Source organism: Oncorhynchus mykiss, chromosome 19, assembly GCF_057628025.1.
Source record: "Oncorhynchus mykiss isolate SJ-2025 chromosome 19, ASM5762802v1, whole genome shotgun sequence".
Classification (NCBI taxonomy): Eukaryota; Metazoa; Chordata; class Actinopteri; order Salmoniformes; family Salmonidae; genus Oncorhynchus; species Oncorhynchus mykiss.
The window spans coordinates 51,436,272-51,461,145 of record NC_143040.1 but is presented as its reverse complement, the minus strand read 5'-3'; the positions used below and the strand labels follow the sequence as shown (position 1 = coordinate 51,461,145).

The 24,874-nt window shown below is 41.9% G+C and overlaps 1 protein-coding gene across 2 annotated transcripts in view; it reads right to left on the bottom strand.

The window, feature by feature from the left end:
* LOC110497898 (osmosensitive cation channel TMEM63C) overlaps positions 1 to 24,300 on the bottom strand; it is a 35,452-nt gene extending 11,152 nt beyond the window's left edge. The window contains exons 1-6 of one of the 2 annotated variants that reach the window (XM_036954857.2): positions 23,199 to 24,300; positions 22,853 to 22,980; positions 8,684 to 8,944; positions 5,344 to 5,423; positions 1,791 to 1,878; positions 1,242 to 1,279 (exon numbers count right to left, since the gene is read on the bottom strand). In XM_036954857.2, coding sequence (XP_036810752.2) covers positions 1,242 to 1,279; positions 1,791 to 1,878; positions 5,344 to 5,423; positions 8,684 to 8,896 — 419 coding nt within the window. In that variant the 5' untranslated portion in view covers positions 8,897 to 8,944; positions 22,853 to 22,980; positions 23,199 to 24,300. Of the gene's footprint in view, positions 1 to 1,241; positions 1,280 to 1,790; positions 1,879 to 5,343; positions 5,424 to 8,683; positions 8,945 to 11,766; positions 12,352 to 22,852; positions 22,981 to 23,198 lie in introns of those variants that run through there. The other variant, XM_036954858.2, reaches the window with a different exon arrangement.
* Between the last annotated feature and the right edge of the window lie 574 nt (positions 24,301 to 24,874).

The window sequence follows — 24,874 nt, the reverse complement described above, 5'->3', positions numbered from 1 at the left end:
ACGAATTGCGCAAAAAAAATTAATCACTGAAGCTGGAGACATCTCCCTCACTAACTTTAAGCATCAGAGGTCAGAGCAGCTCACATAATTTCACCTGTAAATAGCCCATCCAACTACCTCATCCCCATATAGTTTATTTTTTCGCTCCTTTGCACCCCAGTATCTCTACTTGCACATCTATCACTCCAGTGTTTAATTTCTAAATTGTAATTACTTCGCCACTACGGCATATTTATTGCCTTACCTCCCAAATCTTACCTCATTTGCACACACTGTATATAGATTTTTTCTATTGTGTTATTGACTGTACGTTTGTTTATTCCATGTGTAACTCTGTTGTTGTTTGTGTCGCACTGCTTTGCTTCATCTTGGCCAGGTCGCAGTTGTAAATGAGAACTTGTTCTCAACTGGCCTACCTGGTTAAATAAAGGTGAAATTAAAAATACATTTCAAAAACACTTTGAAAAAAGGGTTCCAAAAAGGTTATTCGGTTGTCCTCATAACGTAACCCTTTTTGGTTATACCTAGGACACAAAAGGGTTCTTCAAAAGGTTATCCTACAGGGACAGCCGAAGAACCCTTTTAGGTTCTAGATAGCACATTTTTTCCCTTAAGAGCGTGGGATTGTGGAGGGAAGTGTAGAATAGTCTTCTGTGCCAAGACAGATTCAGAGGTACTCCACGGTAGTGATATTGTGGGGCCTGCTCTTCATGCCTCAGTGTAACTACGCCACTCCACTCCTGCCAAACCTGTGGTGGCTAAGGGGAGCCCAAGCGGGGGGTCTGAAAACCCACTCGTCTCTGAAAAAACAGGAGGTGCCTGCTGGTCCCACGGCAGGGAAGCAGGCCAGGCCAGACAGCTCGATCAGGGTGGGTTAGCACTTTTCCAGGGATCCCAGGGTGAGGTATACAGTCAGCTACTAACACAAGGACTAAAAACAGCACCCAGATGCACCCAAACTCCACCATAATACATTGGAAACCATGGACACAGAGGAAGTCACTGTTTTACGGGCCTAAATTTGTTGAGTGAAAGTGAGTCAGACTCGAGCAAGTGCAAATACTCTATGGTAAATCATGGCACAAATGATCCCATGAGCACACACTCGTTTGTTTTCACTGCTTAATGAGATATAACACGAGTTTGCGTTTTGGGATGACAACATTGAAGAGAAGAGCAATAAAATATGATAGAAGTGAGGATGGGGTTGAGAGTTAAAGGGTCAAGAGTTTTACACTTACTTCATATGATAGATTGTTGTAAGCCAAGAGCAGAAGCCCTAGAGATGGAGCAAAGACATAAAACATTCAGTGGATCGCTTATTAAATACAAATCGATGACAGACTGTGGTAGGCATTGCACAGCACGCCTGGCTCGCCACGCATCTGTCATTTGCATAACATTAAGGTCTACGAGCTGAGAGGATAATGGGGCTTTAATAGGTCTAGTCTGAGGCATAAACGACTTTACTGCTGTCAAACTCTTGGAGAAGAGCTCATGTCTGAGTCAGTCCTACGCCATCATAAACATGGTGCGTCACATCGATGGTGGTGGTGACCCTAACCAGTCTCGCAGGTGTCTATGAAGTCATTGTCTGAACTGTCCGCCTTTTCATATTTTGTTTGTGCAGTTGGACGTTTTATCAACTCAATTAAGGACAAGTGCTTTGGTCAGTGTCAGAAAAAGGTGTGCCCCACTTTTATTCACACTCAAAGGTCACCCTTCATAAGCTATACGCCTAGACCGATCCTACGGTCTGGAGTTGGATCCATAATAACAGTTGGACTCACCAAGTCCTTGGTCTCGGAGTCTGAAGGGCTGGACTCTGACGGGGACTTCTCCTTCTCACTCTGCTCTCCGTAGAACAAGGACGTGAGGCTGAGAAACAGAAGAAATACCAGGATTATCATATTGATGGACAATGTGTTCCTTCCTACAGAATAGGAGGGAAGGAAGCTTATCATGTAGATTGCCATCCCATGAGGGAATATACTGTACTGCATGAGCAACAAGTCGGCGCAATATGAGACTACAGCCATTACACATTCTTGGAAGGATGATTTCTAGACAGTCACATGGACAGCGTTGAGTGACTGTGGGAAGTTAATATCCTTTCCTTCCCACAGACAGGTGGGCACAGAGCTTGCAGACAGCATGAGTGCTAATAGTGTTGGCTGGGTCTAATAGGTTTACCATGCAGGCCCCTGTACTCCTCTTAGAACTCAAGTCAAGCTGAAACAGAGGGATCTCCAGCGCAGCTGAGATATCAATGATAGGAGGGGAAATAAAGGAGCTAGACAGGGTTCCTGGAATCCAATGAAGCATTGTGATGGTTAAGTTTGGTGATGCTTCTCTCGTGGCGACGTCGCTGACAGCGAGACACTTTAAGCGGTATAATTGAATTAGCACGACGGCAGCCCGCTCGGCAGATGTCGCTGACTCGGGGGTAGCAGAGAGCCGCTGCTGGTCAGGCAGAACTAATCAACCCCACGCTCACTGGAGAGTAGCTCCAGGTCAGGCAGAAGTAAGCTGTTGCAGAGACTCAATCTGCAGACCCACACAGACTACTGACTGGACCTCAGACCACTTCGAAAGCAAAAAAAGGTCCTAAAAGTCAGACAAATCAGAATCATCCTACAGAGCTACTGTGTGTGTGTGTGTGTGTGTGTGTGTGTGTGTGTCTGTGCCATGAATGCTTTATGAATATTATGGTATCAACATTGGAGATCTTGGAACAAAAATAGATACTCACAGATTGTGATGTGTGTAAAAAGTGATTAAAAACTAATTCTAGTAAAGCAATGCAATTCTGTAACAGCTCATTCAAAGCAAGAAAGCCAGGGAAAATAAAGTATTTTGTACTTATTATGGATCCCCGGGAGCAGCTACTCTTCCTGGGATCCAGCAAAATTAAGGCAGTTTATACCATTTTAAAAACATGACAATACATTCATAGATTTCACAATACACTGTGTGCCCTCAGGCCCATACTTCACCAATACCACATATCTACAGTACTAAATCCATGTGTACGTATAGTGCATGTTATCGTGTGTGTGTGTGTGTCGGTGCCAATGTTTGTGTTGCTTCACAGTCCCCGCTGTTCCATAAGGGGAACTGCTTGCGTCAGTTACCTGATGTGGAATAGAGTTCCATGTAGTACTGTGTTCCTACCGTAGTCTGTTCTGGACTTGAGACATGTCTTGTGGAGTATGCATGGGTGTGCCAGTAGTTTAGACAGACAGCTCGGTGCATTCAACATGTCAATACCTCTCATAAATACAAGTAGTGAAGAAGTCAATCTCTCCTCCACTTTCAGCCAGGATAGATTGACATGCATATTATTAATATTAGCTCTGTGTACATCCATGGGCCGTGCTGCCCTGTTCTGAGCCAATTGCAATTTTCCTGTCCTTTTTTGTGGTACCTGAACACAAGACTGAACAGTGGTCAAGGTCCGACAAAACTAGGGCCTGTAGGACCTGCCTTGTTGATAGTGTTGTTAAGGCAGAGTATCGCTTTATTATAGACAGACTTCTCCCCATCTTAGCTACTAATGCATCAATATATTTTGATCATGACAGTTTACAATCTAGGATTACTCCAAGCAGTTTAGTCATCTCAACTTGTTTAATTTCCACATGATTTATTACAAGATTTCATTGAGGTTTAAGATTTAGTGAGTGTTTTGTCCCAAATACAATGCTTTTAGTTTTAGAAATATTTAGAGCCAACTTATTCCTTGCCACCTACTGAAACTAACAGCAGCTCTTTGTTGAGTGTTGCAGTCATTTCAGTCGCTGTAGTAGCTGACGTGTATAGTGTTGAGTCATCCGCATATATAGACACTCTGGCTTTACTCAAAGTCAGTGGCGTGTCGTTAGCAAAAAAAAAAAATAGATACCCTGGGGAATTTCCTGATTCTAACTGGATTATATTTGAGAGGCTTCCATTAAAGAACACCCTCTGAGTTGTTAGACAAGTAACTCTTTATCCACATTATAGCAGGGGGTGTAAATCCATAACACATGTGTTTTTCCAGCAGCAGACGATGATCGATAATGTCAAAACCTGCACTGAAGTCTAACAAGACAGCCCCCACAATCATCAATTTTACTCAGCCAATCATAAGTCATTTGTGTAAGTGCTGTGCTTGTTGAGTGTCCTTCCCTATAAACATGCTGAAATTCTGTTGTCAATTTGTTTACAATGAAATCGCATTGTATTTGGTCAAACAATTTTCCCCCAGAAGTTTACTATGGGTTGGTAACAGGCTGATTGGTCGGCTATTTGAGCCAGTAAAGGGGACTTTACTATTCTTGAGTAGCGGAATGACTTTCGCTTCCCTCCAGGCCTGGGGGCACACACACTCTAATATGCTTAAATTGAAGATGTGGCAAATAGGAGTGGCAATATTATCTGCGATTATCCTCAGTCATTTTCCATCTAGATTGTCAGACCCCGGTGGCTTGTCATTGTTGAAAGACAATTTTTTCACCTCTTCCACACAGACTTCACAGAATTCAAAAGTACAATTCTTTCATAATTTGGTCCGATATACTTGGATGTGTAGTGTCAGCATTTGTTGCTGGCATGTCATCCCTAAATTTGCTAATCTTGCCAGGGCTTTGTGACGAATGAGCTCTGATTCAATGAATGGAGCCAAAAATGTCCTAAAATTTCATTTAAGGTGCTCCAAAGCTTTTTACTATCATTCATCTTTGTTTCATAGTATATTTTCTATTTCTTTTTAGTTTAGTCACATCATTTCTTAATTTGCAGTACGTTTGCCAATCAGTTGGGCTGACGGATTTAATTGCCATACCTTTTGCCTCATCCCTCTCAACCATACACCTTTTCAATTCCTCATCAATCCAAGGGGATGTATCAGTTTTTACAGTCATTTTCTTAATGGGTGTGTGCTTATTAGTACCTGGAATAAGTAGTTTCATAAATATGTCAAGTGCAGCATCTGGTTGCTCCTCATTACACACCACAGACCAGCAAATATTCTTTACATCATCAACATGTGAATCACTACAGCACTTCTTGTATGACCTCCTATACACTATATTAGGCCCAGCCTTTGGAACTTTGGTTTTCCTAGATATGACTATTTGCAGATATGACTATTATTAGTATGAGAATGCCTGAGCAGTACCATGCCTTCTCAGGAGGGGGAGCTAATATCAAGGAGCATTGTCAAGTGGTCATGAATTATGCTTTCAATTTATTCAGTATATTATAGGTCTGGTATGGAGATTGAGTGTTGCCTCAACTCATATACCAAACCTATAACATACGGAGTATGAATGGAGGATGAGAGCAAAGGTTTTACTGTACCTGTCATTCTCCATCAATAGAGCCAGGCGGCCATAGTCCCACGCAGCCTTCCTCAAACAGGAGAAGATCAGTAACAGAAACTGCAATATAAAGAAGGAGTTATAGGACATAAGGAGCTCCTCAGAACACTCACCCATCTCTCATTTAAGTCTTAAACATAAAAATAATATTTTGACTTGCATGTACATCATGGATTTTCAGATGGAAATAAATATGAGGAATGCACAAATAATATTCAGCAGCAATAACAATCTATTTTCCTAAGAGTTGTATGTGGTTGGTTGTCTTTGGAAACTACCAAGGAGGGGTCAGCATGTATAGTCAGGCTAGTGTAGTCAATAGCAGGGGCGTTTCTATGATTTGAAGACATTGGGAGCTTAGCACAAAGACATTATGGAATTTCAACAGCAAAATGCAGGAATTTGGTGCACTTTTAGATGAATATTGAGAGATTAGAACATTGAAAGACTAGATATTTTTCAGGTAACTTGTACCTTCCCACAGCAGACACTGCAAGTACTCAATTAGTTGCTATTGTGGATCTCTGTACTCTGAAACACATACATCTATAGTGTATTGCAAAAACTACTAGGGTTAGCCAAATTATTTTGCCTGATACCGTCAGCCAGCTGGTGTGCGATCTGACTGACTTTGGATAGCCTATCTCCAGGGCTAGTTAGAGATGGTGAATAACTTACAATGTAAATGAGACAATATGTTCATGTTGCCCACCTTTAAGTTTGATGATTACTTGTGTGCTGCCAGCTGTGGGCAGGATTGAAACAAAACCAACCTTAATTTACATTGTGATGCAGTCATGACCACAAGTCTCACAAAACTCAGTTTTGGATGAGACCGATTTCATGACCAAAATGATCCTGACTCATATCGAAACCACATGCTGTTTTCTAAAGGAGAAGTTGATTTTTAGGGCCAGATGCTCTTTAGAGTTACTGTATGTTACTGACATGACCAAGGCATCTCAACTGTAAAGACAAATTCAAGTGTGCGCATTACACAACTCTGAATATGACAGATAAGAAGCAATATAGGCTATATGAATACAAAGAAACATAAGCCCCTAAAAATGTACCTGTAGAATGGATAAGTTAAGACCTCGTCAGTTCTACCAGCTAGTGTGAGATTTTCAAATGACACAACATTTGAGGTCACATCATTTAAAGGCCTATGTATTTTCAATATTCTGTACAAACCCTAAAATGGCCATCTTTTCTCCTCTCCCCATCAAAGTTCAAGATTGTTTATTTTTCATATACACATGAAATACTCACTGCAATGACATGCTTGACAATGCAACGCTAGAAAAAGTAAATAGCTAAGTGAATAAAATAGGAACAAAAATAAATGCTCAATTAAATAATTTCACCAATTTAATAAGCTTTTTTAAAAAAATTTTTACAAATAGTTACATAGCCTATATGGAAATAAGACATGAGCCATGCATGTTTACCTGTAGAATGGAATAAGACCTCTATGATTCACTTCATTTAGCCAGTTCTACCACCTCAACATTACCAATTTTAAAAACGGGGTTAAATGTTGTAGTACTGCTTCAGTCCACATGAGGGCACTGTGTCACTGTCAGAATATATACTTCAGTTAGCAAAACGTTCTCGTCTCTTCGGTCTCAGCTAGCCAACCAGTCAGTAGCTACGTCACTACAGAGGCTTCTTGCAGTGCCTGCTACTGACTAGCGCAGCACATTGTATTGTTTATTTTTGTCATTAAAATGTGTCAGTAAAACATTTTCTTATCAGACAAAACATTAAACGTTTGGGGCTGGAACAAAAACATCTAGGCCCACTGGTTAATAGCAAGACAACTGTGAATAGGACCCCTGTCCCATGCTCTCAAAACACACAGGAAGTGAGAACCAGGGAATCATTATGAAGGAGAGAAAGAATGTGTTGGAGCACTGTATGGAAAAAACATGATCATCTCTCATTTTACACAATATCCTGTGGAATAGATCTATAAAATGAATAGCGTATTCAGACCCGTTGACCTTATCCACATTTTGTTACACTGTAGGTCACAGCCTTTTTCTAAAATATATTAAATTGTTTTTTTCCCCTCCGTCAATCTACACACAATACCCCATAATGACAAAGCAAAAACCGGTAAAAAAAATACCATGGTCTGATGAAACCAAGATTGAACACTTTGGCCTGAATGCCAAGTGTCACATCTGGAGGAAACCTTTCTGGGTTGTGATACATTTCTAAAAACCTGTTTTTGCTTTGTCATTATGGGGTATTGTGTGTAGATTGACGGAGGGGAAAAAACGATTTAATACATTTTAGAATAAGGCTTTTATTTAACGTAACAAAATGTGGAAAAAGTCAAGAGGTCTGAATACTTTCTGAATGCACTGTAAATCATCTGCTGGCTAGATGAGATATTGGGTACTGGGTAAGGAGGAGTATAATGTTGTGAAAAGCAAGATCTCATTAAAGAGGTTGAACTATACATTACCAAAACGTGTAAAGCCATGCATGGGTAATGAGGACAATGTTTGACAAGGTATTGGATTAAGCGGTGATGAGATTAATAAATTCTGCTTTTACTTTCATAGCCAAATGCAATTCGCAAGCTCTCTGCATAGCTGATATCCCTGTTTCTCTCCACCTCTCTCTACTGTCTTATATTTCTTGTCCCTGCGTGGGTGTCCATGTTCTGCTGATGCCCCACAGATTATTATTCTGTGTGAAGTTCTGATTGGTGCAGAGGCATGCTGCCGTCACATGGGGATAATCAAGTTGACTTCATTTGGACCCTTCGTTAAGACACTGCTATTAACCTTCTGTGTTGTCCTGACAACCAGGGAACAATCACAGTGAGTCAATTAAACAGGGCTGGTAGACAGACTGATAAACAGAGAGGGAATCTAATTTGACAAGAACTGACAGTGGAACAGGTGTGTCCAATCACTCATTTTATATCTATTAGTATCCTGGAGTGGGGAGGGTAATTTAGAAACAGTATGAGCATGGTGACATACTGTGCTAGAGAGAGGAGGAGAATGAGTACAGTCTATGCATCATGTGCATACGAATGTGAAGGCTTGTAGGTAGAGTAAGTGGAGTTGTCAAGATAGAGGCTTAGCTTTTTATTGGCTTTCTTTTCATATCATACCACTTCCTCTATCTGGGAAGGATAAGAAAGTGTACTAAAACGTGATACTAAACAATGTTTACTATCATGTTATCAGAGATAAAATGAAAGGTTGAGATTGTCGTAGCACTGTAGTGTGTGTGCGCGAACATACATGTATCCGTGTGTGTGTGTGTACGTATACATCTCTGTGTCAGCAACATACCATCCACATGACAACATTAATGGCGAGGACCGTGGGCACCCCTCCAAAGGGCAGGCCTTGCAGGACACTGCTGCGGGAGTGGGAGCGGTAGCACCTCTCTGCTGCAGTGATGTTGTCCTCCCCCAGAGAGTCCAGGAAGCCCAGCACATCCAGTTCCATATCCCTCACATCCAGAGGGGGCGCCCCCGTCACAAACAGCTTAGAGTCCGCCATGAGTGAGCCTCGGCCTACGTCTCAGGGGCTGAAGTCATACAAACACAACTGAGGAGAGAAACAGTAAAGTGATTAGTATTGAAAAGGTATGCAATTTTAAAAGAAGGAAACAACAAATAAGCATTTAGTTGGACAGTGAACACCATGTGTATCCTGTACATACGACTAATAAAATAGGACAACAGTGTGGATTCCCTATGGGCCACTCTCAGCCTGTCTGTACATGCACAAAGAGGATCCCTCCAATGCCTTCAGGCCCAAGTGGCATGGCATTGACCTTGGTCTGTGTGCCTACACACAACAATTTATCTGGAGGTCACAAAGGACCAGGTGAAAACTAATAGCTTCCATCAATCCAATGAGATAATGTTTGGCATGAGCTTCCTTCATGTCGCTTGTTGCCATAGTAGTTTGTCGTTTTCCCATTCACCCCAATACAAAAGGCCTATTTGTTAGTCTGATTCCAGAGCACCCCACACATTAAACAAGAAGTGACTCCTGAAACTGTAACTCAACACCCTCTGTAGAGTCATTTCTATCCTTGGGGATATTGCAGTAAGTGTGCATATCCAATAGCCTGGATGTCTTACTAAACAGCACAGCCATCATCTGAAGTATCTTCCCAGTGATAAAAACAGACCGCCTGTCAAAAAGACCGTAGGCTGTCATCATACCGAGGCATATTATTGTTCGTCTCTGAGAAAACTAAGCCGTAAATCAAACATTCTGGTTATAGTTGGATCTTAAAAACTAGGATACTTTTAACATGTGCCTCCGCTATTTTTCACCCCGTCAACAGTCAATCATGACATTTATGGCTGGTGAAACACCCACCGAGTGGTTATCAAGCAGTAATAATATTCCCTGGTCTTGTCAACAGGCCATGGCAGAGTGATGCCAGTCCTAGTATCACAAGCGTGTGGCTTTCACCATGAGCTGAGTATGAGGAAGTCATGAAGGTCTATTAAAAAGCCATGGATGGTCTTTATAAAGCCGTGTGAACGCAGAGCAGCAGTGGACTGGAGCGCCATGTGGAGATAACGAGCGGCCGTCAATCTTCACTGGCCCACAGACAGACAGGAAGTGGACAGGTCACATAGCCTGGCCGCTGTGAACAATTCAGTGGGGTAGCCTACAGATACAGCTTCATTCTCAGCAGAATGACTTATTAAAGAACCGCAAATCATGAGCAAGAGATGAACCACCGAAGCAGGAAAATATTGATTAGAGTATGCACCACAACACTGCTTACAATAAATGAGGTGATGTACACTAAATTGGTATTGTAAAAATGAAGTAATTTATGATACTACGTAGCTTAGAGGCTTTTCACTGTGTACTCAACTGATCCATGAGCAGCTTGCTGAGGTACAGAGTTTATTGACGGTATCTGTGGATTTCCTTGGGTATGGATGAGAACACAGATTAGCACATCACTCACGCTGCGGTGGCCTCGGTCAGGGTCTGAGCAAGCTAACTGCAGCTACGGACACTCCCAAGCTCTCTGACCAATCAATACAAAGATCATCTCTTAGCTCTACAGTATTTGTATACACTTTTCACTCTACAAATGGACGCAGTAAAGTCCATATCATCACCTAAGCCCTATCTGAACCTTGCTGTACTGCAAACTAATACTTAGACATGAGGAGGAGACATGTTTAACAAGGTTATGCTTTAATTTTAAGGTTCCTCAAATAACTGAGTCAGTTATTTGCAGCAGTAAAAAGGCAGCCAAAACTGCAGAGAGCAAGAAAACGCTAGTAGGCATCCAAACCCTCAAAACATTAAGTGCAGTCCATTTGGTGTGATTTGACTGCGTCAATAACGTCACTTCCTGTGAATCTAGGGCACTTTATGGTATGTGATGTTAGAGTACACCATGGGGCGCTCGCTGTGCAGATGGAGAGCTGGAGCAACAAGCAGATATTTCCTGCAAGCATCAGTGGGCGAGCTGATGAACCGCTAGCAGATGCAAAAATCAGACTGGGACATGGCTACATGAATAGAGATGTGAAAATTACATTAAAAGCTATAAAACCACTAGGCATATACTTCACACTGGGCGCACTCATGTAGAAAGCCATCTGTGAAGAGATTGGTATCAGATCATTGTGCAGCATCTGTCTGCTGCCCAGAGCATCTGGGTTTCTCTGAGGACAACACTGGGAGGGAAGTTCCCATGGATACAGGACCAAATCAGACCCAACACGGTGTCTCTGAGGAGATGCGTTTCTACACTAGTGATCGAATTTGCCCTCCTCACTGTCCCAGCATGCCATTTTCATTATCTGTTAAATGAGTGTTCACTTCCAATAAGAGTTCTAACCACTTAACTACAGTACAGCTGTGCACAGTAAAAAATAAGCTGACTACAGACTTGAAGCAAAAGCGCTCTTCCAACAAGCAATACAGCCAGAGACACAGTCATGTGATATCGGAAAGGGCTATCCAACAATGAACACTGCTGTTTATGCAAACACAAACAAAATGATGGAATAACACAAATGCCCAACTGTGGCCCAACCTATCAGTAACCAAAAGCACAAGAGAGACTTGCATGACATGTATTAAAATGATATTTTATTTTACTTTAGCGTATAATGGTGATGCTCTATCATACTAGTTGTAGATGAAATGATAAGGATCGAGAGGATGGTGAATATTACAGAAATTAAATATAACCAATAACCATTCACTAAAGACAGTAGCTGTGACTGCATCACTTGTTGAGCAAGTGCAGACCACAAAACTGAACGGCCATGCACAGGGAGAGATACACAATACACAGGGAAACAGCCCGACAACCTAAGGTAGAGATACTCACTCTCCAACAAATAAGAGCTTAACATACTGTAGTTCAGACAGACCTGCATCGGCTCACTGAGATGTCCCTCCCCTTCCTCCATAGCCACTCCTTGCTAGCTATAGCATCCCTCCTGAGTCTTTCATCACCAGAGGGCTGGATCCTGCTCCTGATGTGATGTGTGCCTCCTCTACTGTACAGAAGCTCCACACTGCAGGGCAGGATGCTGTGGGCCACCCACTGTGTCAGGTCATGGGGCACTACAACCAACTTCAGTCTCGAGCAATGAGACTCAGCAGATTACGCTACACTGTTTTGTACAGTACTACACCCCACCCCTCACAAAGTCTCTGTGGCTCACACACACACACACACACACACACTTCCTCACAAACAAACACCCACTCACTTATGATTCCCACCTCCAAAACGGCAGCCTGGTTTAAAAAAAAGGCAATCAAGTAAAATGTACAAACACTTTCCTATAAGTCCTTCAGATTCTGTTGCCTGCTGTGGGAATATTAGAGCCTTGGGTGTTCTGATCGTTCCTCTGATCCTCATTCCTGAATAAGAACAATGAGCCAATGCAGCAGATTAGAAACTGGATTTTGGCTCAGGCTATAAAAGTGCCTCTCTCCCATGACTGGCTGGCAGGCAGTACTAGGAAGAGGCTCATCTGGCCAGAGCATCAAAAAGCGGATGGGAAAAGAGCTGATCCTGAAACCTCAGTTATAAGACGAGGAGGCAATTAAAAAAATAAAAAGAGCAATGCTAGCTCAGACCGGCTAATTTGGTTAATGCACCAGAAAAACAGCAGAAGTGGATGTGTGTGTGTGTGTGTGTGTGTGTGCATACCCGTGCTCAACTGAGGTTTTGCTGCCATGACGCTCAGAAAAACACTTTATACAAACAAACCCTGAAAGGGTAAATCTGGGTAACACTAAACCTGCAATGCAAACAGTTCAATGGGTCTGCTTCTACCCATTACTCACAACCAGTTCAGTCAAATCATTCTCTGAAATACATTATCTGCATCTTTGACCAACAGCTGTGTCATCCCAATTAGAGTACCCCTTCAATAGGTTATTGTGAAACACAAATCAAGCCAGCAAACAGCACATTATGTTACAAAGGCCAACTGAGGTAGGCCTAGTCCATGTTTGTACCTCAGGATACTGATTGAAAGCAATTTTCAGTTGGAGTGGGTTGTAATCATGGCCGGTTTTCTGATCAATGTTTCTGCCAGTGCATGAGAGGAACACACTAATGGTTACATACACACAATGATGCAAATATTTTGGATAGTTAGGTTAATATAATAGTTTGTTTAAAATGTTTACATGCTTTGTAAGAAGTACGATTTCCCTAATAATCTTGTCTACTGATGGGACTTTTGATAAATGCAGAAATTTGCCAATCAAAATAAATGTTCTACCACAGTTTGGTTAAATAAAGTTTGTGTGTGGTGGAAACAATTTATAAGACGCAACCTTTCAGTCGCGCATAAGAGGGAAGCTTGCGCTATCCGGTGCTGGCACATGCGCAGATCAAATACACAACTGGAACACCGATTAAGCTGTTTATATGTCCTATTAAATCGAAACATTGGTCAGAAAAACAAATAAGATAAGCAGAGTAAGGTGTTTACATGACTAATGCTAATACTCGGCATTCTGCCATAAATCAGTTTAATATCGAATTATTAGTAGGCATGCCATCTGAATCTGATTCAATCATTAAATGAAGTAGAACAAGGAACAGAGAGTGATGTTCGAGGATTATCACACAAATCAGCCAACGATTCTGAGATGTGCCCAATCAATATTCATCTTATAAGTAAGTGTCTTATAACTGGGAGTTATGGGAGTTATGAAAAGGATTCTCACTTCTAAAGAGGTCAACAAAAATATAGCTGTACATGACAGTGATGACAATGACAAATGCTATACATGTTGCAAAGGGTCAGCCCATGGGTAACAGTGCTGAAACATTTGTGGCAGATCAAAGACATACTGCGCCCACCTGACTCCATGCAGTATCTGACATTGCCTACCGTATTAAATGCAGATTAAAGACATACTGCGCCCACCTGACTCCATGCAGTATCTGACATTGCCTACCGTATTAAATGCAGATTAAAGACATACTGCGCCCACCTGACTCCATGCAGTATCTGACATTGCCTACCGTATTAAATGCAGATTAAAGACATACTGCGCCCACCTGACTCCATGCAGTATCTGACATTGCCTACCGTATTAAATGCAGATTAAAGACATACTGCGCCCACCTGACTCCATGCAGTATCTGACATTGCCTACCGTATTAAATGCAGATTAAAGACATACTGCACCCACCTGACTCCATGCAGTATCTGACATTGCCTACCGTATTAAATGCAGATCAAAGACATACTGCGCCCACCTGACTCCATGCAGTATCTGACATTGCCTACCGTATTAAATGCAGATTAAAGACATACTGCGCCCACCTGACTCCATGCAGTATCTGACATTGCCTACCGTATTAAATGCAGATTAAAGACATACTGCGCCCACCTGACTCCATGCAGTATCTGACATTGCCTACCGTATTAAATGCAGATAAAATAAAGAGAAGGATTCATGGACAGTAAAACCTTTGTCAGACCCAGATTCATTAACGCGACTTGCTTCAGCATGCAGATGTCACCAGGGGAAGAGAGTCCGGTCATGGCAGAGAAATTAAACGTAAATAAAGTGTGAACTCAAATTGACTCAACCACCTTTGTCACCTCGACAACTGTCTGTCACTCTGGGATAAAGGACTAGAGGTCAACCGATTCTGATTTTTCAACACCGATACCGATTATTGGAGGACCAAAAAAAGCCGATACAGATTAAAGCAGCCGATATAAAATAAATTGTATTTGTAATAATGACAATTACAACAATACTGAATGAACACTCATTTTAACTTAATACATCAATAAAAATCAATTTAGTCTCAAATAAATAATGAAACATGTTCAATTTGGTTTAAATAATGCAAAAACAAAGTGTTGGAGAAGAAAGTAAAAGTGCAATATGTGCCATGTAAAAAAGCTAACGTCTCAGTTCCTTGCTCAGAACATGAGAACATATGGTGCTTCCTTTTAACATGAGACTTCAATATTCCAAGGTAAGAGGTTTTAGGTTGTAGTTAATATAGCATTTATAGGACTATTTATCTCTGTACCATTTGTATTTCATATACCTTTGACTATTGGATGTTCTTATCTGCACTTTAATATTGCCAGTGTAACAGTATAGCTTCCATCCCTCTCCTCGCTCCTACCTGGGCTCGAACCAGGAACACATCGACAACAGCCACCCTCGAAGCAGCGTTACCCATGCAGAGCAAGGGGAATAACTACTCCAAGTCTCAGAGCGAGTGACGTTTGAAACGCTATTAGCGCGCACCCCGCTAACTAGCTAGCCATTTCACATCGATTACACCAGCCATTTGGCTGATAGGCTTGAAGTCATAAACAGCGCTGTGCTTGCGAAGAGCTGCTGGCAAAACGCACAAAAGTGCTGTTTGAATGAATGCTTACGAGCCTGCTGCTGCCTACCATCGCTCAGTCAGACTGCTCTATCAAATCATAGACCTAGTTCCTAGGCCGTCATTGAAAATAAGAATGTTCTTAACTGACTTGCCTAGTTAAATAAAAAGGTGTTAAAAAATTAAATTAAAAAATTAAAATCTGCAAAATCGGTGTCCAAAAATACCGATTTCCTAATGTTATGACAACTTGAAATCGGCCCTCATTATATCAGCCATTCCGATTAATCGGTCAACCTCTATAAAAGGACCCTCTCCGAGGGCTTGCAAATAGCATAAATAAAACAATAGCAGGTCCAGAGATGGAGGTCCTCCCCACAGGCTAAAGAAATGTTCTGAAGCCCCCTAATTGAAATATAAGAGTGATTTTGAAGCACACCAAAAGACTCCTCGGGGTAGTTTCTGACATCACTCACTTTTCACAGGTCAGAGTAAAGCACTCCGATAATCCTCTCAAATTAAAGAATTGAGATGAGTGAATATTGCCATTTTTAAGCAATGGAGCAGCAGAGCTCTGATAACAGAGCACTGTGCTAACTAACCTCCAAACGAGCTTCAATGCCATACAACAGTCCTTCTGTGGCCTCCAACTGCTCTTAAACGCTAATAAAACCAAATGCATGCTTTTCAACTGTTCGCTGCCCGCACAACTAGCATCACCACCCTGGACGGTTCCGACCTAGAATATGTGGACAACTATAAATACCTAGGTGTCTGGCTAGACTGTAAACTCTCCATCCAGACTCATTAAAACATCCCCAATCCAAAATGAAATCTAGAATCGGCTTTCTATTTTGCAACAAAGCCTCCTTTACTCACGCCGCCAAACTATCCTACCGATCCTCGACTTCGGCGATGTCATCTACAAAATAGCTTCCAACACTCTACTCAGCAAACTGGATGCAGTCTATCACAGTGCCATCCGTTTTGCTACCAAATCACCTTATACCACTGCGACCTGTGTGCTCTAGTCGGCTGGCCCTCGCTACATATTCGTCGCCAGACCCACTGGCTCCAGGTCATCTAAGTCTATGCTAGGTAAAGCTCCGCCTTATCTCAGTTCACGATAACAACACCCACCCGTAGCACACGTTCCAGCAGGTATATCTCACTGATCATCCCCAAAGCAAACACCTCATTTGGCCGCCTTTCCTTCCAGTTCTCTGCTGCCAGTGACTGGAACAAATTGCAAAAAATAATAATAAATAAATTAAATTAAAAAATTGCTGAAGTTGGAGACTTATTTCCCTCACCAACTATCTGAGCAGCTAACCAATCACTGCAGCTGTACATAGTCCATCTGTAAATAGCCCACCCAATCTACCTACCTCATCCCCATACTGTTTTTATTTTATTTACTTTTCTGCTCTTTTGCACACCAGTCTCTCTACTTGCATATCATCATCTGCTCATTTATCACTCCAGTGTCAATCTGCTAAATTGTAATTATTTCACTCATATGGCCTATTTATTGCCTACCTCAAGCCTTTTGCACACACTGTATATACACTTTATTTTCTCTACTGTGTCATTGACTTGTTTGTGTCATTGGCTTGTTTACTCCATGTGTTGTTGTCTGTGTCACACTGCTTTGCTTTATCTTGGCCAGGTCGCAGTAGCAAATGAGAACTTGTTCTCAACTAGCCTACCTGGTTAAATAAAGGTCAAATTAAAAAAATTAAAATAACAGATGGATGTGATATACGCATGACCAGCATCACACAGCTAGTGATAAAGACTGAATCTAGCCCTAATAGCTCCTATTATGTTAATGGTCATTAGTTATGCAATGGAATGTAAAGCCATAACACCATATTTCTACTAATACTGTAGGTTCTATTGGAAAAGGCAAAACGCTGTTACAAAGCTAGTTTTTATGTCAGGTTTATTTTTATTTCTGTATCACAGTTGGTTTAGGCCTGAGCAGTTCTGGTTGACCACAGGCTACTGAGGAACGTCCATCTGTCCAGAGAGACAGGGGGAAGAAGGGGAGTCCTAAAGAGGCCCAGCTTGGAGGAGGCGTAGGGGATACAATCTGCTGTTCCACCTGTTCTAAAGTGGGGGTGGAGGGGGGCTTTCTCCTTATTTACTATCTTCTCACTTTTTCTCTCATACACAAATGCACACACACTCAGAATGGCTGCTGAAAGGACTCTTCTGGCCAAGGCAGCCTCTTACTGAAGGCTGGGTGATCCATAACGTGACTGGGGTGATGACTGCACACACTGGCCTTGTTCAACAAACTGAACACCTGTTTCCTGTTTGCACTGAACATGCTCAGTAGGCTCCCTAAGGAGCACTGTCACTGTGTGTATACCAAGCCTGCTGTATAGACTATGTCATTGATAATTAGGGCCAGGCTGGCAGTTTAAGTAGCTCTCATTTTGTAGGCTACAAAGGAAGATCATTCATGCTACTATAAAAACTAGAGGCTACTTATATAAACATCTAGATATACTGTCTTAGATTGGAATAAGAAAGTGGCGATACAATCTCATAACATTTCTGTTGAGAGAGTTCTGTTCCTAGTCAGTGATGTCTAAATCAAATCTGCCAGACATCAATAGATTATGATCAAACAAATGACATATTTAACAAAAGGGCACTGGCAAACAATCTCATTCAGGTTTTTAATCAACACAACTCACATATCACCCATGTAACAGGCAGACAGATGAGTTACATGAATGAAGCCAATTAGAGGCACTGAGTAAAACCCACAAATCACAGGCTTCTCTCCGGGCTCCTGGGCTGTCTGACTGCATCTCTGTGAGTGGAGCAGAGTCCCACAGTTCAGAACTAGACCAAGCCCCAATATGAGGCCTAAACCAGTCTGAGGCAGAGGGGTCAGTCCAATACAGACAGCATAGCCCTGGGCAGTAGGGAGTCATGGATTGGGATTAGTGGGACCTGTGAGAGGGTAATATAAGTATAATTCCAAAGGCAAATGCGAGGTAGATACATGACACTGTCGGTACATGTCTATGGGGAAAACTGATATATTTGATGTGAGAGGAAGTTTGAGTTGGGTTGTGTTGGAAGGAGTCCCTGAGGACTCCCGTTAAATAGTATGGATGCACCGATATTACTTTTTTTGGCCGATACCGATATCCAATATTTTCCTTGCCAAAGAAACGATAAACATTAAGCATTCTAGTACAATTAAATAGTTCTCTCTCACTCACACACACACACGTCTAAGGCACTGCATCTCAGTGCAAGAGGCATCACTACAGTCCCTGGTTCGAATCAGGCTGTATCACATCTGGCCGTGGTTGGGAGTCCCATAAGGTGGCACACAAATTGGCCCAGCGTCTGCTCACGTCTGCTGCAGACGCAGTTAATGAGCTTATCTCTCGAGTCAGTTGTTCGAATGGCGCTATGAGTGTGTTCATGTTTCCAAGTTTCAAACATGTTCTCAAATGCCAATGAAATGGTAGCAGCGGTATGAGAACTAGCACATTCATGAGCATGCAATATGGCTTTTCTCAGTACGAAATCCTCGTCGACCCACTGTGCTGTCAGACTCAGCATGCTCATGGGGCTGACGTCGCTGGTCCAAATGTCAGTCTTGAAGGTAATAGCAGTGACACCCATAGCAAGTAGCTCATAGATGTACGTTTCAACAATACTGCGTAACTCAAGTAGGGCAACATCTGAAAAATAGTGTGTACCGGGGCTTGACCAGTTGGCAAAAACCAACATCATCCACAACAGAGGAAAGTTGATTGTCAAAGGCAATGAATTCCATTATCTTGGCGTTAATGGATTTCGCCTTTGAGTTGTCTCGCTGAAATTCTTACTCTTTCAAATGACTGCTCGACTTGAACAGTTGTTGGAAGTGTTCCCTTAGTACATTTCTGCTTTTGTTCTGTGTAGCGCTGTAATTTTCATGGCGTCATTACGTCATCTGCGTACGTTAGGTATGCACGTCAGTTTTGACGTTGCCGTTAAACTAGACAGACATCGGGCCGATGCAGATCTTGGCCTTTTTAGCTAATATCAGCCGATTCCAATATGCTCACCGATATATCGTGCATTCATATTGAATAGCATGAAACGTCACAGGGAAGCTATATGATATTTAGGGTTAAACATTTTGGGGAATATTCAGAGGTGGAAACTTTCCATGGAATTAACAAAAATATATGCAAATGAATACCATTTAAAAATGTAGATGTTTTTTGCATTGGAAATATATACCATATATGGAGACAGAAACATAAACCTTTTACCTTATCATAAGTAGACATAATTGCAAATTATTACATCCCTCCAATAGAAATAAAAATATATTTAGTTACAAATTGAACTTTAATTAAATGAGTTAACTCTTCAACAACAAATCTCCCAGAAATGTTTCCAACATACATGATAGTCTAGAAACTAAAGCTTTGGTTGTCTTCCTCTCAAGCTTCCATGTCTTCTCCCTGGACCTCCTCAATGTCCACCTCTTGAATAGCAGATGCTAAGGCCTAATCTTCACTGTCACTTTCCAACCTTGTTGAGGATGGCTCGTTGTCAGGCTCAAAAAGCCTCAAATTTGCCCGGATGGCCACCAAGTTTTCAACCCTTGTATTGGTCAGCCTGTTGCGTGCTTTGGTGTGTGTGTTCCCAAACAAGGACCAGTTGCACTCTCAGGTGGCTGATGTTGGTGGGATTTGGAGGACGATTGAGGCAACAGGGGAAAGAGCTGCCAAGAACCTTGCCCTCATCCAGGCCAAGGTGGCGAGACACGGTAGTGATGACAGCATAGGTCTTGTTGATCTCTGCACCAGACAGCATACTTGGGGTCCAACATGTACGCTGCGGCGTGAATGGGCTTCAAGCAGAAGTCTTCACGCTTTTTGATGCATTTCAGAACTGCAGTTTCCTCTGCTTGGAGCAACAGTGAAGTGGGCAGGGCAGTTCGGATTTCTTCTCTTACATCTGCAAGCAGAGTCTGAACATCAGATAGGATGGCACTGTCTCCCTCAATCCGTGCAATGGCTACTGCTTTTGGTTTCAGGAGTTTCAGGCTGCTTACCACTCTGTCCCAAAATACATCATCCAGGAGGATCTTCTTGATGGGGCTGTCCATATCGGCACACTGTGATATGGTCATTTCTTGGAGAGACTCCTTCCCCTCCAGGAGACTGTCAACCATGATGACAACACCAGCCTAATGGGTGTTGCTGGGCAGCTTCAATGTGGTGCTCTTATTCTTCTTACTTTGCTTGGTGAGGTTGGATTGCTGCTATAACTTACTGACCCTTAACATACCTAACCATTTCCTTGGCTCTCTTGTAGAGTGTATCCATTGTTTTTAGTGCCATGTCCTTGAGGAGCAGATTCAACACATGAGCAGCACAGCCAACGGGTGTGATGCCAGGGTAGGACTCCTCCACTTTACATCAAGCAGCCTTCATGTTCGCAGCATTGTCTGGCACCAGTGCAAATACCTTCTGTGGTCCAAGGTCATTAATGACTGCCTTCAGCTCATCTGAGCTGTCCTGAAGCTACTCCTGCGTTGTCTTGGCAGTGTGCTTAGGGTCGTTGTCCTGTTGGAAGGTGAACCTTGGTCCCAGTCTGAGGTCCTGAGTGCTCTGGAGCAGGTTTTCATCAAGGATCTCTGTACTTGTCTCCATTCATCTTTCCCTCGATCCTGACTAATCGCCCAGTCTCCCAGTCTCTGATGCTGCCACCACCATGCTTCACCGTAGGGATGGTGCCAGGTTTCCTCCAGACGTGACGCTTGGCATTCAGGCCAAAGAGTTCGATTTTGGTTTCTCATGGTCAGAGACCTTTAGGTGCCTTTTGGCAAACTCCAAGCGGGCTGTCATGTGCCTTTAACTGAGGGGTTTTCGTCTGGCCACTCTACTATAAATGCCTGAATGGTGGAGTGCTGCAGAAATGTATGTCTCCACAGAGGAACTCTAGAGCTCTGTCAGAGTGACCATTGGGTTCTTGGTCACCTCTCTGAGCAAGGCCCTTCTCCCCTGATTACTCCGTTTGGCCGGGTGGCCAGCTCGAGGAAGAGTCTTGGTGGTTCCAAACTTCTTCTATTTAAGAATGATGGAGGCCACTGTGTTCTTGGGGACCTTCAATGCTGCAGACATTTGTTGGTACCCTTCCCAAGATCTGTGCCTTGACACAATCCTGTCTTGGAGCTCTACGGACCATTCCTTCAACCTCATGGCTTGGTTTTTGCTCTGACATGCACTGTCAACTGTGGGACCTTATATAGACAGGTGTATGCCTTTCCAAATCATGTCCAATCAATTGAATTTACCACAGGTGGACTCCAATCAAGTTGTAGAAACGTCTCAAAGATGGTCAATGGAAGCAGGATGCACCTGAGCTCAATTTCAAGTCTCATAGCAAAGGGTCTAAATACTTATGTAAATAAATTATCAGTTTTTTTATTTTTTTTATACATTTGCAAACATTTCTAAAAACCTGTTTTTGCTTTGTCATTATGTGTAGATTGAGGATTTATTTTTAAATCCATTTTAGAATAAGGCTGTAACGTAACAAAATGTGGAAAAAGTCAAGGGGTCAGAATACTTTCCAAATACAGGGGGTGGCAGGTAGCCTAGTGGTTAGAGTATTGGGCCAGTACCTGAAAGGTTGCTCAAATGAATCCCTGAGCTGACAAGGTAAAAATATGTCGTTCTTCCCCTTAACAAGGCAGTTAACCCACTGTTCCTAGGCTGTCATTGTAAACAATAATTTGTTCTTAACCAACTTGCCTAGTTAAATAAAAATCACAGAAAATTAAAGGGGCTAATAATGGCTTCTCAATGCCTTGTGTGTGACTGCAAGCATAAAATAATTTAAGGTGGAGTAGCAATTACCATGTTGCTTTGGATTGGTAATGTTTGAGTTTACATCCCACTGGTGATTGCAGTAACACACTGATATGGCAATCTAATCTAAACCACAATTATCAGACATCTTAGAAGAAGCTGGTGTAACCGTTGCTGGTTTTCTTTAATTAGGCTATAGCCTTCAACCTAAATGTATTCAAAGTGACCCGAGAGTAACAGGCTGTGCATGGGCACTAACTAATCAACACAATGCCCGCGACGGTATAGTGAGGGGTGTGTCTGTCAGTGGTGTAAACCTCTGCAATGTACCTTCAGTGTCGCACTAACCGACTGAAACCTGCACAATATTACATTATCCTGACCTACAGACACGCATCATAACTAAATAGGTCCTTTATGAAAAACATAGTTGTTTCCTAACAGACCGAGAGACTACAACAAGTTCTTCAAATGAACCAATAGCCTACATATTGATTGATGTCTTCATCAATTCGCCAGTGCTGCACATCAAACCTTTTAGGGAAATGTGGATTATCCTGGAATGCATGAGGAGACAAGGTTTTCGATTTTCCCTGTGATTCCGTTGGTTTTATTAGCTGTTCACTGCTGTAGGCTACTATCAGGCTACAATCAAAACAGTCAACCCGCCCACTTTTTTTAAAGCTGTATAACTTAACCAAAACCAGCAACCGCTCGCCAAATAGAATTAGATTGCACAAAAGCAAAATTTGATTTAAACGCCCAATGAATGTGGATTACCTCTCAAATGCTCCTTATCGCTAGCGTCCGGTCGGGAAGGATGCTGCATTGCTGCTGCTCATTTTGCATCAGTTCCAAGAAACAAGAGCAGGAACTCCCACCTGCTCAGGGGTTGGCTAACAGGCCGCCTGTAAATTAGACACCAGTCCAAGATAAGGGCACAAACGTAGTTTAGCATAGACAATTGACCATATGTTATTGTTTTGACTGCATTTCTATATTGAGTATTATAATTGTTTTATGTATCCTTTATTTAACTAGGCTAGTCAGTTAAGAACAAATTCTTATTTACAGTTTGAACAGTGGGTTAACTGCCTTGTTCAGGGGCAGAACGACAGATTCTTACCTTGTCACCGCGGGGATTCGATCTAGCAAACTTTCGGTTTAACCACTACATGCCGCACTTTTATAGGCTATGATCAGATCTGGATCGGCTATGACAGTTCACTTTTTTCACACTTAATATGAAATTGTGCAATGGCGGGTCTATTAGCCTACACATGTTTTAATTTAACATATGACATTGAGCTGCGTTTAAGAAGTCGGTTTTAATTCATATGGAGCAATATCATATTCATGTAGCCCATCATTGTAAGCTAAAGCTACTGTCTGTATGTATGTTTGGAAAGTTTAAGTTTTACAAGTAGATGCATCTGTTAATGCTTAGACCACTGCCACACTCAGGGAGTTTGAAGAAGCATCATCGCCACCTGTTGGAGAATAATTTTGACAAACACGCGCTTTGCGACTTGTGCAGACAAAAAACTATGTGTACCCTAGAGAAGATGGCCATGGCTAGAAATACTTGAGACCAGGCTGAACGTCTATGCAGCATCTGCATGCCAACCATTTGATCACGATCAGTTTCATGGAATATGCATTTAGATCTTCTTAGTTATGTACAGTGTTGTTTCGAATTATACAGTGAGCAGACAGTGTTAACTGTATCATAGACTATCTGTGTTTTGTTTAATTGACAGCACATATTTGCCTAGTGGCACGTGTTGTTGAGTTGTGGCATCATGAGAGAAATGTGACCATTCACATAATCATCCTAAAATCTCATAAGAAATTCGTTTTTTTTTTAGTTGCTGCATTCTTCCCAACCGAAACAGTTCGGGAGAGTTTTGAGACGTTTTAGACATCGGTAAGGTTTTTTTTTCGGTTGTTCGGACACACATTTTTTTCTCCATGCCAGCGGAAGATCGGGAGTCTACGCCCCTTCGTAAGCGATTGGTCAACTGTAGTAATTCTTCAATAAAGTGTTTGTTATCATTCAACGAGAGACGACTCGTTTTCATTTAGAAATGATGCACCAAACATCGTAGTTTGATTTAAAATTGCGCGACTAATATCTCCTAGCCAAAAACATGAAAATGAATAACAGATGTCTTGAGTTATTTTAGATTAATGCTGACTAATCGAGGAAGCATACTGGCTACGGCTTCTCAAAATGGACAAACAGAACGGAAGTATGCTGACGCCGTTAGGCGGTGCTACTATATTTTCGGTTATGTTATGTAGAATACTATTATTATTATTATTGTACCAGTAAAATTAAATTGCGTTCGTTCTAGCTTGTGGTGTGGATAATTTTGATGTTCATGACAAACACGTAATGTAGTAATGACTATATATATGCAGTGGTAGAGCTTGGGTGAACTTTCCCTTTCTATCTATCCATAGTCAAATTACAAATTACCTAACCTGTACCCGCGCACATTGACTCGACACATTGACACTGTATATAGCCTCGCTGTTGTTATGTACTTTTCTTGTTACTTTTTGATTTGATAAAAAAAAACTTTAGTTTATTTAGTTAAGGGCTTGTAAGTAGGTATTTCACGGTAAGGTCTACTACACCTGTTGTATTAGGCGCATGTGACAAATACAATTTGATTTAATTTGACAAAAGCTCTAGTATAGAGCATGTTAGCTAAACCTTCCCCTAATAATCCTAACCTTAACACTTAACCCCTAGCTAACATTACCCACAACAAATTGAAATTCGTAAGAAATAAG